The sequence below is a fragment of the Bemisia tabaci genome, chromosome 6 (genome assembly GCF_918797505.1).
Source record: "Bemisia tabaci chromosome 6, PGI_BMITA_v3".
Classification (NCBI taxonomy): Eukaryota; Metazoa; Arthropoda; class Insecta; order Hemiptera; family Aleyrodidae; genus Bemisia; species Bemisia tabaci.
Genome location: NC_092798.1, coordinates 47,997,772 through 48,014,263, shown reverse-complemented (window position 1 = coordinate 48,014,263; position 16,492 = coordinate 47,997,772). Strand labels below are relative to the sequence as shown.

The window sequence follows — 16,492 nt, the reverse complement described above, 5'->3', positions numbered from 1 at the left end:
TTTGGCAACTCTGAAATGTTCATACTGCGTTCTTCCTTACCACGGCAGTCAGGGCCAACGTCAATACTGGCCTCTAGCAGTCGCTACATTCGCTCGCTTGGCTACAGGTATAAAACAGAGAGAGATGAAAACAGGTGGTTAAAACCTCACGAAAAAAATGGATTGCTGATTTTACAATTAAATTATTTAAAATTATGTTGAAAATTCTCATGGATTTGCATCACACTGTGGAGAAAATTCATTGAAATTGGCACGAAAATCCGCACAACCGTTTTCATGTAAATAATTAAATTGCCAAAATAACTTGATGTGGATAGATGTGTGATGTGATAGCTGATGTGGTTTGGTTCCTATTTGAGTAGTTTAAAAAAGTGCACATTTTGCTCCAGTGGAAAGCTATAATTTAACCACGGATGTGGTGAAATTAGCGTTTTTTCATTGTAAAATCTACATTGAAACATGTCGGACATTTTTGTTAACTACAAAATTTGACCGCGTTAAACAGGAGGGAACCAAACCATCAGCTATTGCCAAATTTAATTTGGTACCTTAATTTTTTACATGAAAACGGTCGTGCGGATTTTCCAAAGGATTTTCGTGCAAATTTTAGAGAATTTTCCCCATTGCACGAAGCAAATCCCTTAAAATTTTCAAAGGAATCCGCACAAATGTTATCTCATCACTGTTAAAAATCGTTGATTCCGTCCGACGGAAAATCCGGAGTGAGAATGAACACGGGAGTGCGGTTCAGCGCGTAGGTGCTGAGACGAGCTGCATGTGTAGTCAAAGCACTCCGCACCGGAGCTGCAGTACGGCCCGGAGTCACGCGCACCTTCTCTCCCTCGCACTAGCGCTATATACTGTCTCTTCTCCCCTTAAGGCCTACCACTCTCAGAATGAAAATGAAAAATTTAAAGAGAAAAAAATAGAAAAAATAATAGAATAGTCGAAATGATGGTATAACAGAGACAACAGAAAATAAATAAAATAAAGTAAATCAAATATATGATAAAATGAAGTCAAAGACTAAATTGAAGTAAATAATTAGAGGGAGCAAGGAGATGAAGAAAAAAATAAAATAAGGGAAACAACTAAATATGTCAAAGAATAGAATGAATTTTAAGAGTAAAGTGAAGTCCAAAAATTATGATGAAGTATTAAAAGAAATCACAGTAAATATAAAACAAAGTAAAGGAATGAGAAGTAAATAATTAAAGAAAAAAAAATGAAGTGCTTGAAAAAATAAAATAGAGTGAAGAAAAAATAGAAACAACAAGGAAATAAAACAAAGTAGGTAAAACGATAAAATAGAGTTAAAAATATAGTAAAGTAAACTAAATACACGGACAAATCCAGGTAGATTGAAAATATCTTAGCGGCCCGTTCAAATCGACGTTAAATACCGTTTTTGCGTCACTTCCATGCATCATTCGCTATAGCTCAATCGGTAGGGTCGTCGGTTAGTATTAGGTAGGTCCCGGGTTCAATTCCCAAGGTAGGTAGAAAATTCTAACCTTCAAAATCGATTAAACCACGCACCAATGGTTTCACTATTTTTATTTTTCATGGTTTCAAAAATTATTTCCACAATTAACCCCTTTCCACCATCCCCTAGCTGCGAACCCCTAAATTTGCGGCTCCCGCGAATCCGTCCGGCGTCGGAGTGATTTCTATGCGTACGGCACCCAAAATCCGTCCAGCCGATTCTCCGTCGGAGTGACTCCTCGGTCCGGCGAAGTGAGGGCCCGTTCTTACTCGCGCTTGTGCTGAGTCTCACTCCGTTTTTTTTAACAGTGTAGAGAATTAAATTTCCCAGTTTTTGGCGAAAGCTGATGTGGCTTGGTTCTTTTCTGTTAAATGCGGTCAATTGTCAAATCAGCAATTTCAGTTTTTTCTCGATTGTACCTTTGGGCCTACCCTTACACCCTTTGGTTTCTTGGCCGCGGGCCCTGATACACCATTAAAGTTTGGATCCAGTCCCCATCCAAGTCTCAATAGTCATCTTCGCATTATAGTCAAATGAAAACTTGGCAGAAATATTCCGCGCGGCAAGAAATGATGAATAATGACACTGAATTTTGATCTAGTTTGAACGGTCACTTTTGATCAAAGAGGAATTTGACCCGCCTATCGAGGTTTGACGTCGCATTTTCTCGAGAAAGCATCGATTCTTAAAAGTACAACGTGAACAACATGTTTCCCGGCCCTTCAGGAGAGTAAAATACAAAAAAAGAAATTTTTGATTGAAGATCTTGGGCAAGATGGACCTAATTAATTTACGAGCCAAACGTACACATGGAAAAAGAAAAAATAGGGGTTTAAATTCAAAGTTCTGGATACGGTTTTTCGGGAATTCCGTCGAATTACATGTTGTCATAATTCTGCTGTCAGGAGTGAACAGATTTACAATGAATAGGTTCTCGGGTGGAATAGCCCGGTTGAAAAATGAAAATTCACATGTAAGGAAGTATGAGCGGGAGAGGAGCAGAAAAGAAGGGAAGAGGAGAAGGGGCATTTGATTTTATCTTCTCTTTGAATTTGGAAATTTAATCTGTGCTCAATAGGACAACAGTTGCGAAAATAGTGTACTTTCTCCGATTGATCTATTCGTATAGTTAAATATCAATCTGCAAAGGGAGATTAATGGTACATTGGTACATATGCTGTTACTGAAGTAATATCCCCCTATTGCAAAATGTATTCCATTTGAGCACCCACTTATTGTGAAGTTTTAGCCGTCAAAACCGCTGTACCTAATCATGGATTTAATGGTCCCGCAATTCGGTTCTGTTAAAAGAATACGGCTTCTTGTTCCAGGTCACCGAACACAAGCCTGGATGAATGTTGTCACAATGATTGATTGAGTGATTGATTACATGATTAAGAGGTAGAAATGAGAAGTGTGCAGAAATAACCGGAATGAATGCAATAACTACTTTTGGAAATACATAATAAATAAATACATAATAATGGAATGGCTTCTTTGGGGTCCTTGCTGAGATGTGGTTTTCAAAATAGACCCAAAATCGATTTTGCACTGAGTTGTATCTTTAAAACGCAGGAATTTCCGAAGTGAAAGATTTATCAGTTGATTTTACAATGAGAGTTGCAATTCATAAAAGAGATAGTAAATATACTTGAATCAGTGAGAACGAAAACACACCAACTCTGTAACTCGAAAACGCTTAATTTTCATCAAAGACAGTTAATTTTTATAAAGGTCATTGAAGTTAGCCCATCTGTTCCAACTTGGACCTCTAATAGGTCCTTAAGTACTTGTTTTTCGGCACTAAAAATATTTTTCTTAGACTAACTTCTTCACCTACTGTGCAGTTTAGGGTGTGTGTGTGTGTGTGTCTTTATTATTTTCATTTTTTCGAGTTGGTGTGTTTTTGTTCTCACTGATTCACTTAAGTATGATTGAAAATTACCAGTTCCTGTGGTATTAATTCATCATCACTTCATTTACGAATGGATCTCATTTTGATAAAAGAAACAAACTGATGTAAAAAGAAAATTTTAGGAAAAACTACTGGGGGGGGGGGGTGAATTTTTATTCTCTCCGAAAGTTACATCGATAAAGCGAGGTATATTTTTAGATTGTGTCGGAAAAAAAGCCCATACGCTTTTCTGGCTGTAACCGGAGAGCAGCTCCGCGGTAAGCTATGTTGAGGATCGGTCAAGGCTGCTGAAAGAAGCTAACCACATAATAGTATTCGTTTTAGCGTGTCACGAACCCATAAAATATGACGAGGTACGCGCTCGTTATAACAGAAGGCGCTGCCCCATACTGACCTCATCCACTTTGAACTTACGCTCATTAAAGTTTATCTTTAATCAATAAAAAGTTCAAAGTTCTCAGAATGAACACCTTCAATCGTCTTAAATTCAGGTGGGAACTGTTTATTTACCTCTCTCTCAAGAGTTCAATGTATTTCAGGTGGGTGAGTTTCATGGTCTATGAATACGTTATTTTGCTAACGTAAATTTTGATTACCCACATTTTTCACGTTCCAACGTTTTCACCTTGATCAATTCACCCCCTTCTTCTCTAATCTTAATAGAGGTTGTTCACGGCACATTTTGACTTTTTTTTATTTAGCAGGTGATAACATTTCCTGAGAAAAGTGTTGTCAAATGGCGAAGGAGTTAAGACGATCTACGAGTAATTTTTAAAGTTTCAGTTTTGCACGATAATTTTCCTAATTATTTTGTGCAAAGTTATGTTTTATTATTGGAGTATAATAACGGAAATTCGCCCAACCTTAGTAACAACAGATAGACGTATGTCCTTTTTTTCAAGTGGTCCTCCTATTCCATTGGTTTAATCGGAAGTTCGAGGTCTATGAAATATATTTTCGCCAAGTGTGCATGTTGAATGTTATTAAAAGTAGTGGATCCAGACAGAAAGTGTGTAAGGTGCGAGGAATGATTTTGGCTGCAGCACACCTCAGAGAGGCTAATCCTGCATCATTTGGTGCGAAAAACATCCAATAACTCGTTTCAATGATAAACCGCAAAGAATGAAGAGCAGTTTAATTTTGCAGACATCATTGCCACCCTAAATTTTTACTTTGTAATGCACACGGTGGTTTGAAATTTTGATACACTGTCCATGAGAGCACTAGGAAGCATTTATCTTCGAGAAATGAAAGACAATATTTTTAACTCCGATTCTGTTCTTCCGTTGTACTGAAAAAATTTAGTCTCCATCACATGGAGCATTTTCCAGACTTATTCATGGTGGTTGCTATGGACAAAGAACTTATAGATAATAGACTAACTAACGGCAACCCACGTGAGACCCTATAGTCCATCATTTTCTCCCTTAGTCTATAGGAACCAACCATTTCGACCAATGGGATCGTTCCATACTCCATATGTCTTCTTTGGCTATTGTTTTTTCCATCAAATTCAACAATCAGCTCGCTAAGCTGAACACTCTCTCCCATCAGTATTGCTCTGACAGTCATTTGAGCTAAAATTTCGGACTCTCATTGAATTTTTTTTAATTTTTGGGCTTTGATTTACTCGCAGGATAGTGTGAAAATACACTTGGACTGGGTTAAACGGAAAGGAACCAAGCCACATCAGCTATTGCCAAATTTAACAGGGAAGTTACATTTTCTACGAGAGAACGTCAATGCAGATTCCTTTGAAAATTTTAAGGAATTTGCTTTGTATTATGGAGAAAATTCACTGTTTGCACACAAATCCGTACAACCGTTCTCATGTAAAAAATTAAATTGCCCGATTAAATTTGGCAATAGCTGATGTGGCTTGGTTCCTTTCTGTTTAACGCGGTCCACTCATCGTGTTTTATTCTTCTATCTCTTTGCAAAATGTAGCCCAATTCAAACTCGAATTTTTGTGTCACAGGATTCTCGAGGCAACAACTTAGAGAAAAAAGGGCGCGGTAAAGGTGGATCGTCGAAACCTGGGACGGCGAAGAAGTCACCAGATTCAGGGTCGGTGAGTGGTGTGGAAGAGACTGTTTCTCTGCTGAGCGTGGCAGGGGGGGAGGGAGACACCCCAACGCCGTCGACCCCTTTGGGGCGCCGCCCCCCAACTGTCCCCTGCCAGATCTGCAACCGGGAGTTCGGCTCCAAGTCCATCGCTATCCATGAGCCCCAGTGCAGGGGCAAGATTCAGCGAGAGAGCCAACGGCAGCCTCCCCTCAAAAAACCCACCTCTGCTACCACCACGACGGCAAGCCCGGACAAAGGTAATACTTATACATATAGGGTGGTCCAAAAGTCCCGCACCACCCCTACAACCCTTAGGGCTCCTGCCCCTTTTCAGTATATCCTTTTTTAACTTTCAGGGGGTTCAGAAAGTCGTTTTCTTTGACCTGAGAGCACAAAAAAATTTCAAGTCTCTATTTCAATTTAGACCGAGTTAATCAGAAGGGAACCGCGACCCATATTTTTGAAAAACAAATGAATTTACTAGAGTTTCACTTGTCATAAATTTTCTTCTGCCAAAACCTGAAAATCTGAAAACAAAAATTTTGTCGTGAAAAGAGGGGTTAAAATTTATTTTTTACATCGAGCCTTAGGCAGGAATAAAACTTCGAACCTCTTTTCCTCAGTTTCAACTTAATGTAGGTTGGTCCTTTTCTGATGAACTCGGTCCATTTCTTCAAAAATTACTCCTGGTGCTGGCGGTGCGGGTCTTTTAAATCACCCTGTATAATCTAACTTACGTATGAATTATGTATAATGAAGGGTTGCGAAGTTCCATAAGTTTTGAAATCATGAAAATTCACTTCAAATATTTTGGGGGAATTTTAAATTTTACGAGGTGCCTATAATGAAATGTAACTGTATATTATTTGCTGCACGCTAAACTATTATAAAAATTATCTGCCTGTATTGTTTAAATGGACGTATTTAAAGCAAAATGAAATATATGCATTCTAACAGGAGCCTCGAGATCAAAAAAAAAAAACACATGCATGATATCGCTGGTAAAAATTGGTAGTAGAATCTGTGTTCCAAAATACCATAGACCTACAGCCGGCTGTAAGATTTCCAATAGCTTCTATAGCCGGCTACACAATTTCTTATAGCCGATTATAGCCGATGGCGATTAAGCAACAGCCAGGCGATAAAGTATATGCTAAACATTACTAATTACGGATGCTAGGACTAAGTGAGTTTTTCGAATACTGCTCTCGTTTTGGGCCGTAGTATCTTGATTTATTTTGCGAGGAAAGCTCCGTACTTATGATGGATGCCTGTTATTACTAATATATTAGAGCGCCTTCAGTTTCGTATGATACTGTGCAATACCTCTGGTGTGAAATAGTTGCTTCAAGCGCCGTGACACGCTGCGGCGCGGCAGGCGGGTAGCCAGCGCGAAACGCGCATTGGCGCCTACAAACCTAACAGGGATACTTCACGCGTTGCGCAATGCGTGAAGTATCCCTGTTAGGTTTGGTGGCGCCAGTGCGTCGCCGCTCTGCTCTAATATTTAATCTGGCGGAGTCAGCGTTATTCAACTCATGATTTTGAAATGTTTGCACATCCTGTATGGATTATTCTCATTTTAATTGATGTACAAAAATCTGTATTAAAGGAAAATATAATGTCTGTTTTGTAAATATTAAGGTGGTTCCGTATCAAACTTAATGATTTCCAAAGCATACGAATTTCTACACAATTTCTTATAGCCTTTTATAATCGATGGCGAAAAAGCAACAGCCAGGCGATAGAGTGTAAAGCCCGGCGATAAGAACTATAGCCCGGCTGCATAATTTTTTATCACTTCGTATAGCCCGGCCGGATGATTTTCTCCGCATTCTACAGCCAGCTATATGATTTTCTGTAGCCCTCTTTAGCCGGCTACAAGAATGCCTATGGTATTTTGAAACGCAGCTCTTATCACCAATTTTTACCAGGGGTGGCTCAGGTCACAATGGATATGGTTCCTTTTTATTTAAACGCGTTCAAATAAGGTATCACATTTATTATTGTTATATGATTTACTTTCTTTACGAGAAAAATGAATACAAATCCAAAATTCAAAGAATACATTAAGTATTTGCTTTTAGTTGAATAATGTTAAAAGGAATATCGACGTCGAAACTACACTCAAAAAACAAGTATGGGAAGAGTGACTTACCGGCCGAGTTATGGATCATGGAGCCATAAAATAAAGTTCGTAGAGCCATGCGTATAGGTTGACGACCAATAAAGTATGGCTCAGAAAGCCATACTTTAGACGGTAAGTCACTTTGGTTAGAAATTATGGATCTCCGAGCCATTTTTTAAGGGCTTTCAGATTCATATCTTTTTTTGAGTGTACCAAAGCACGTATCTCGTTCGCGGTGTTTGAAAATCTCCGTTCGCACTTTATATTTTTAAAAGAGAGCAAATCAGCATCATTCCACGAAGTTTTTCCAGAGTTTATTGCCTTCACCAGAGAAGCAAAGTCTCAAATGTTCTCGAAAGTAGACATACAGTAGTTCTCCGTTCATAAAATAAAGTATAAAAATAAGTCTGCAACGTTGGATTCAAGCCTTAATGCGCGGTATGGTAGTTTTACCATAATATTTGGACGTATTTACGCCAAATGGAACTATGTGCATGAAGACATGAGCCCTGAGAGCCATAAGAATACATAAATAACAGGGGTCACGTCATAATGCACATAGTTTTGTTTAGCAGAAATTCGTCCATTTATGATTCAAGAACTATCGAAAATGTTTTTTCTTTTTCTATTGCTTTTTAGCCGTTGTTGAAAATATTTCTTCACAGAGAGAAGTCTGTCGGAAGAATGTGAGACTAATCGTCGCTCCCTGATGTAAAGTCATATCGTTATTTTAAAGTGGGTCTCGTCTTCCATATAATACCCCACTTTCTAGGGCTCGTGTGAGCGTAAGTTTACGCCTATACGTCAGAGGAGCAGTGACCCAGTGAGCGTAATAAAAAGCGGTCGTGGACGCAACGGCACCCACACACGATTAGCTCGTAATTCCTTGCGCCTTCTATCGCTGACCACGCAACACGCAATACCCCACTGTTGCGAGACGCCCTCCCAGGCGTTGTTATATCGGGCATGTTTACAAACGCGTCGAAGCCCCCAAAAACAACTCATTAACATTTAAACGACATTCGTTTCCGAGGGCCGACAAAGCTATTGTTGAAAATTATCGTTTGGAGAATTTTGACGGCTGTTTTTCATGTGCTGATGAAATTGTAGCCTTCTTTGTGAGTTTTCACCCCCGTGCTAGAATATTTTAATGATGGTAATCGAACATTTTTTGTGATTGATATAATCTATGTCGATTGAAAGTAAGGCCTCAGTATAATGATGTGAAAACTTTCGATCGGACAATATCTCATAATAGAAATATATTGATTATCTTAAGCAATTTGTTGCGTATTGCTTATTTATTTTTGCTTGAAGAATTCAGACAATGTGAGGGTGATGCTGAGAAAAACCATTAAAATCTCATTGAATTCAAAATCAAAGAGGAAGAAACAAGATTGGAGCCCGAATATTCAATATATTTATTCTAATAATAAGTCCACGTTGAATGCATGAAAAATCCCCAAAACGTATGTTTTAAATAAGATAACTAGGTTGTTGGCTTCCAGATTCACAATTCCTTCATTTCATTGGATTTGCAATTTCTTCCCCTTAGAGTTAAAATAGTTGATTAGGAGGAAGCACGCTTGCATTAACGGTGCAACGGCGTGGTGTCTTAAAATGAAAAATTAACTCCCTTATTCATAAATTCATCCGTCATCTTTCTTAAAAAACCGAATGGTCCTCCTAAGCCTAATTTCACGCTGAACTAACTACAATGCGTGTTGCGATAAACTAGTTTCTTAAATTGACTGAATCTGCCTTGAACAGTTTGGAGTACCATAAATTAATACCATAATACCATAGAAGGAATTTTGAGTGACCTCAAACCTTATTTCTTTGTAGAACTTATATTTTCCTTTTTAATAATCCTCTTGGCTCACGTTGTTTCCGATAAATTCGAAAATGGTATGTTCGACTTTCCTGATTCTAGAGTATTGCTAATTTCTCACTAAAAGTCAATATTGGATTATCTTAATCAATTTAAGAAGTTTGGTATGGTACTCCGATGAGGAAGCAAATTTTGAGTTGCATATACATTATACATCTAATCTGCCAAGAGGGTTGATTTGCATGGTGTATTTTGGCCAATGGAATCACAGTGGTCCATGCCGTTGAATTTAAAATGACAACACGCTTTTAACCTCTCCGGCAGATTTGTCATTATCTTGCTGTTTCAACCCTTAGCATTCTCTCAGGAGGTCCGACAACAGTGAATATAATTACAGCCCGAAACGGAGAAACGTACTCTTGATAAGACCACGGAACCCGGAACCCGGAACCCGGAACCAGTGGTCACTGCTGAGTGTCATGTCATTCACCCCTAGCGGCCAGTGGCGTGGCGTGCTTTGCGATATATCGAATGATTTACCATTTAAACCTATGGAAAAGGATCGATAAACGGGGTGTTCGCAACAAACACCTTAATAGTCGAGTTTTTACTATGGCTTCAAATGGAGAAATATCAACAATCGATCATTCACGCCACGCCACTGCTAGCGGCCTCCCACTTTTCACCAGTACATCCGCCTGCACCCTCATTGAATGCCCCCATCCACCCCCGCCCCGTCATCCCCTTGTACCTCACCCGCACGAATCAAGCCGTTGGTCAATATAAACACCCCTGCACGGTCGGTCATTCACCCGCGTAGTAACTTACCCCCTCCCCCTTACCGCTGCAAAGAGCTGATAATTGTAGATATGGGCTATAATTATTCTTTGGGAAGAAAATTCACCCCTTCAGCCATTTCTCGTGAACTTGTTTTTGAGAACGACTTTAAGAAAATGTCAGACAACGGAATGCTGAGGTGCGTGTAAACTAGACTACATTTTGCAATTTGGAACTACATTGTCCGGCTCAGTCCAGAAACAACCTATGTACCTTTAGTTTCTCTATGCTTATAAGTGTTTTATGAAAGAGCTAGAAATTTTAGTACCTAATTGCAAACTGTAGTCCAACTGTGATTAAAGTTGCGGCATTCGTCCACTACGAATAAGATACTATCAGGGAGACGAAAGGCAAATTGTCTTATTACAGAGTGGTCTAGAAAAAAAATGCGACAAAAATGTACCAAAAAACGGTTTGCAGGGGGTGAGTCTATGATACGTGTGGACTCAAAATCAAGAAAAATCCAAATCTGAACTGATCCTACTTTTGAGATCTATCACAATCTCATTTCTTAGTAAATGCAGGTTTTCTACTCATTTTGATAAGATTTTGTATTTATTTGTCCAATTAATCGGTGTTGATCGGTTCACATTTTTATTTTTCGTTCAATTCTTGTCGATGGGATACACACCCTCTCTTTACATGCAGACTACCTGTCATACTCTTCTTTTTTTGAACTAAACAATTCGCCTTCTGATGCGTCTGCAGCAATTGTTGTTACGAATATGTTGTGCGTGCTGATTTCAGTTCATTACATACTCGACTCTCTGAAGGCGTTTTGTGTGCGTAAGTAGCGCGATCTGTTGGAAAACGAACAAAATAGGGATTCATCGATTCATTCAATCTCACTTCTGTTGTTCTCCAACAGGGTGCTCTACTTTCGTACATGAAACGCCTTCAGAGACTCAAGTACGTAATGTGCTGAGATCAGCACGCACAACATATTCGCAACAACAATTGCTGCGGCCGCAACTGAAGGCGAATTGAAAACAACCGTACGATACGCGTTGAATAACATTTTAACTCTTTCATTAATATTGTTAAGTTTAGAGAGTTGTATTTTATGGTATTTTTATAGGGGATTCTCGAAAAAATTTTCAACATACTAATTGCATCATTAGTTATGTCCATTCAGGAGGGCAGCTGCAGACGCGTTTCGGCCTTGTTAGGCCAGGGCATGAGAGAGCATGCCCTCTAGAGCTTCGTAGCAGAAAAGTCAGGATGCTGCACTGCACTGAGGATGGGCCCAAAGGCCGAAGCGCGTCTGCAGTTGCCTTCCTGAATTGACGTAACTAGTGTTGCTGCAAACAGCGTATCTTTTTGAGGAAAAATTGTGCTTGTGTGTGTACTCTATCCCTCAGTAATGAGATATCAGCTTTAAGCTGAACTTTTTACGCACAATGGCTGAAAAACTCCATCAAAGTCGTTATATGGATCGCATTTAGCAAAAAAGGAACCAGTGCGATCACAGGGTTGCGAATATTTTGCTACCTAATAATTATCAAAAAGCATCTCCAAGAATACCAAATAGTTTTGGCTTCTCACAAAAAAATTGTTAATTTTAAAGAAAACAATTTATGTAAATTTTAATACTGTACATATATCAAGTAATTTTAAAAGAATATGAGAATTTGCACGATTTTGAAAACACTGTGATCGCGCTGGTTCCTTTTGCTAAAGGCAAACCATGTATATATCTACGAAGAGAAAGTGTAAAAAGTTACATATAGACTTTGCCATACAAGCGACAGGCTATTCATTAAAAATAATGATAATTATTAATTTAAACAAAATATCTTTAACTATGAAAATAAAAAAGGAGGTGAATAATCAAAAGATCAGAAATATTATTCTTCTTGTTCCATCTGTAATTTTAGGAAACAAGTTATCATGATTTATAGAATTGAATAAAGAGATATAAAGAGATTTATAGAGTTCTGTGATAGACAAGTAAATTACATCTTTATTCAATTCTATAAATCATGATAACTTGTTTCCTAAAATTACAGATGGAACAAGAAGAATAATTTTTCTGATCTTTTGATTATTCACCTCCTTTTTTATTTTCATAGTTAAAGATATTTTGTTTAAATTAATAATTATCATTATCTTTAATGAATAGCCTGCGGCAAAGTCTGGTTGCGTAGCTGCTGGTATTTGCTAACATACGAAATTATTGATTGCAGAAGATAAAATCCAACAAGATGCAGTGTCGGACGACTGGTTTTGGGAGAGTCATCGGGAGCAGCTCATCCCGTGCAAAAAATGCGGGAGGACCTTCAATCCCGACCGAGTCGTGGTTCATGAGCGGAGCTGCAAAGGCCGCCTACCCAAGAAAAAAGGCCCACAACGGACAGGGACAGGACCGAAACGATCATGACGCAATTGTCATTTACTAGCATCAAAGCCTTCAATACCTTCTTGAGTTACTATTTTAGCTGGTGCCTGATCTGGTGCCTGAATCAGTGAGAACGAAAACACACCAACTCAAAAAAATGAAAATAATCAAGACGCACGCAAAACTGCACAGTAGGTGAAGAAGTTAGTCTAAGAAAAATATTTTTAGTGCCGAAAGACAGGTACTTAGGGACCTATTAGAGGTCCAAGTTGGAATAGATGTGCTAACTTCAATGACCTTCACTGGAAAAAAAAACACATTGGATCTAGAGTCCAGACTCTTAAAAACATCGACAAGAAAAATACTCTTGATTCAATCGGATTTTTGCTTAAATCAAGAACCAAGACTCTTAATTTGAGCGGATTTCCTTTTGATTTAAGCAAAAATCTGATTGAATCAAGAGTATTTTTTCTTGTCGATGTTTTTAAGAATCTGGACTATAGATCCAATGTGTTTTTTTCAGTGTTTATGAAAATTAACTGTCATTGATGAAAACTAAGCGTTTTCGAGTTACAGAGTTGGTGTGTTTTCGTTCTCACTGATTCATTTGTCTTCTTTGCGGAAAAGAAGTGTAATGGATAATCCCTTAAGATTGTGATATACCCAAATTTGTTTGATGATAGGGGCAATTTCAATTCATTGTGGTAGGTGCACAACAAAAATTGGGGTAGTGCCGCAACATTTGGGTTTATTAATTAAATAGGGGTAATTTATTACAATAACCGCACAATTAATTGGGGGCACTGCCAAAGTTAATCGGAAATGCCCAAGTTGAAACATGACCCCTACCTCTTTTTTTCAGTATCTAATCTGGAAGTGAACTTTTTTAAAGGGGTCTGTAGAAAAGGAGATTGAATCGGCTCCATACAGCTCACTGCTGATCTCTTCATTACTTCACGAACCCTAATAAATGTGTTAGTATCATATTTTTACCATTTTATTGAGACATTCTCAACATTTCATGGAAATTAAATAAATTCATCATCACTAATAATAAACAGAGATCATGATGTCTGTGATCTCACAATCAATCTTGAACATCATAAAACTAGTCAGATAGTGGACAAATTTCTCTGCTTAACGTCAATGGTTCACATTTGTCGAATGATTTTAAGTTTATTGTTATTGTCAAATATACTAAAGTCGCCGACGGGCCGAAAAAATTAAGTTCTTTTCTTAAATGATTTTACTCTCTGTCGATATATTTTTGTACTGGCACTTAACTTCTTATCAAAGTTTTATCATTTTTGTTTGGAATTTTCAGTGTTTTATATTTGTTAATGACGCATTGTATATTTATTTGCAGCTGACTGTAAACTACAAGTTTTCTAAAATTAATTTTACTTTTTATAAATATATACATTTTGTTGTTTTGTTTAGTATCTACCTTGTCGATATCTTCGAAAGATCGAACGCCTTCAAACAAATGGTTCCAAATCTTCAATTTGTCCTTACCACCGTGGATCTTGCAATAAAGCTAAACATGTCTCTAGCAAGTAGCTTTAAACCTTTACATTTAGATAGAACTTTGGTTGAATCTGATCAGAAACAAGTATAAAGCACGATTTAAAAACGCTCTGTACGACACGACATGGTAGCTGTTAAAATATTTTCTATAAGAAATACACAGTTAGCTTTTTTTGTAAGGTTTTTGATGGTAAATGCAAACTGTAGATTTGAGACTCAAAAATGAAAAGTAATTTGATCTTAGTCCCCGTCTCTTTGAAAACCTTTGAAAACCCGGAAAAAAACACGAGGACAAGAAAAAGCAGGAGAAAACATGTTTAAATCAAAACTAAAAACTCCTTAAATCTTGAGGTTTGTAATGAACTTCCGGATGTATGGCTTATTGTATAACAAAAAAGTTTAAGGCATTTCATAGTTTCAGGCTTGACTGGAGCGATCTTTTATCCGCGGTCATTTCATATGTTTTAATGGAAACTAAAAACTCCTTAAATATTGAGGTTGGCCATGAACTCCCGAGTGTATAACTTATTGCATAAGACCAGGGTTGAAGGCGTTTTAGAATTTCAGACTTGACTGGAGTGATCATTCATCCACGGTCATTTCGTATACGATTACATTTATTTTGTCTATCCTTCAAGGAAATTCGTGCCAAATAAGTAATCATTATTCTATTTAATATGCGGGTTTTCTGTGATAATGTTTGATGAATTCTGCAATTAATAGCATAACTCATGACACGCAGTCATTCCCAAAAACCTGGTAGAAAGAAATGGTAAATATTGTTTTCTAATTCCTCAAACTTTCTTCCCGAAAAAGAGTTCTTTTTTTTACTTTCCGTCTTGGGAAAATAAAACCACTTGTCTCTGATTTTAAAAATTATAGGATTAGGAAAGAGTTATCTCATTGAATGTTAGCACCTGTAAGTACCCGGCTTCATTATTGATCCTAATTAAACTACAGGCATTCACATTTAGACTATTTATTAACTACAAATACGTCATACTACAAAGATATAATTTCTTTCTTTTTCCAGATCATGAATTACAAGCAATGAAAAAGGCATGTAGGTCGAAAATGTACGAGATCAACGATTTTTAAGATTTAGTTTATAGGTTTCTAGAGCATTGGTTGAATTTTACTATTTACTACAATGAAAAATAGTGAATGAGTTAAGCAAACAGATCTCTGAAATTTCTGACTTGAAAACTTCAAACTTCAGAACTTTATTATTGAAGAAGTTATGATATTTTTATTCTATGACTCCTATCCCATAAATGCCCCCCTTGCGTTTTAGCAAGATCGGTCGTTGGCTCTGAGCATAAGGATCAACTCTGCCGTGCTAAGGAAAAACACTGTATGAAGATACGAGAGTTGCCAAATTTCCTGTCTTATAATATCAAGTCTTTGAGAAAAAAATGAATATTTCTACTTGAAATTTTCTGAAACTTCAGATCACATTGCGAAGAACATTCTCTGAAAAATTTGACGGCAAATATTCACTAGTTTTCCTGAAACTTTGAATTTCACCAAAAGAAATTAACATCGCACGGAGGTTCATGCGGCGTTCTTCCTTAGCATGACAGTATTGCTAGCAAGCGCGGTGGCTGGTCTCTTCATTTCTATTTCTATTCCTCTCCTAAATAGACATTCTCGCTCCATGATGTTACATAGGAATGAATTTTCTCACGTTTCAATATTTTTTCTTCAATACCATGAGTTGCGGGTCAAATATTGAAATCTACAGACAAAGCTACAGAAGGCTTCAGACAAAGAGGAAAAACGGGGTATGGAGGGATCCTATTGGTGGAAGCGGGTGGTTGCAATGGACAAGAGGTAGGTAATGGGGTAACTAACGGCAACCAGCGAGAGACCCAATAGTTAGTCCATCGTTGTTTCACTTAGAAACCGCACCCATTTCAACCAATCGGATCGCTGCATACTCCCCATGCCCTCTATGTCTATCGCCTTGTCTATTAATTCCAATAGCAAACCGTAGGAGAGTAAATTTTAAAAGCTACAACGGACGCAGCTCAACTCGCATTTACTTACATGGTGGAATGATTATCGTTCTTATCGCACAAATTCGCCTCTCAATACACTTCTAAAATTTACACCGGCAAAAATAATAACGAATGACAAAAGCAGTGGCGTGGCGTGCATTGCGATGTATCGATTGTTATGCCATTTAAACCTATGGTAAAGAATCGATTATTAAGGTGTTCGCTGCGAACACCCTGTTTATCGATCTTTCCCCATAGGTTTAAATGGCATAACAATCGATACATCGCAATTCACGCCACGCCACTGGACAAAAGTATGCATCTATGCAGCGTTTGCGCCAATTGTTGATAAGCAATCACTGA

At 37.8% G+C, this 16,492-nt stretch overlaps 1 protein-coding gene across 1 annotated transcript in view; it reads left to right on the top strand.

Moving 5' to 3' along the window:
* LOC109031353 (uncharacterized) overlaps positions 1 to 13,997 on the top strand; it is a 33,272-nt gene extending 19,275 nt beyond the window's left edge. Inside the window, exons 4-5 of the mRNA XM_072301761.1 lie at positions 5,380 to 5,725; positions 12,451 to 13,997. Of these exons, the coding sequence (XP_072157862.1) occupies positions 5,380 to 5,725; positions 12,451 to 12,644 (540 nt within the window). The 3' untranslated portion in view covers positions 12,645 to 13,997. The remainder of the gene's footprint in view (positions 1 to 5,379; positions 5,726 to 12,450) is intronic.
* The last annotated feature ends 2,495 nt before the right edge of the window (positions 13,998 to 16,492 follow it).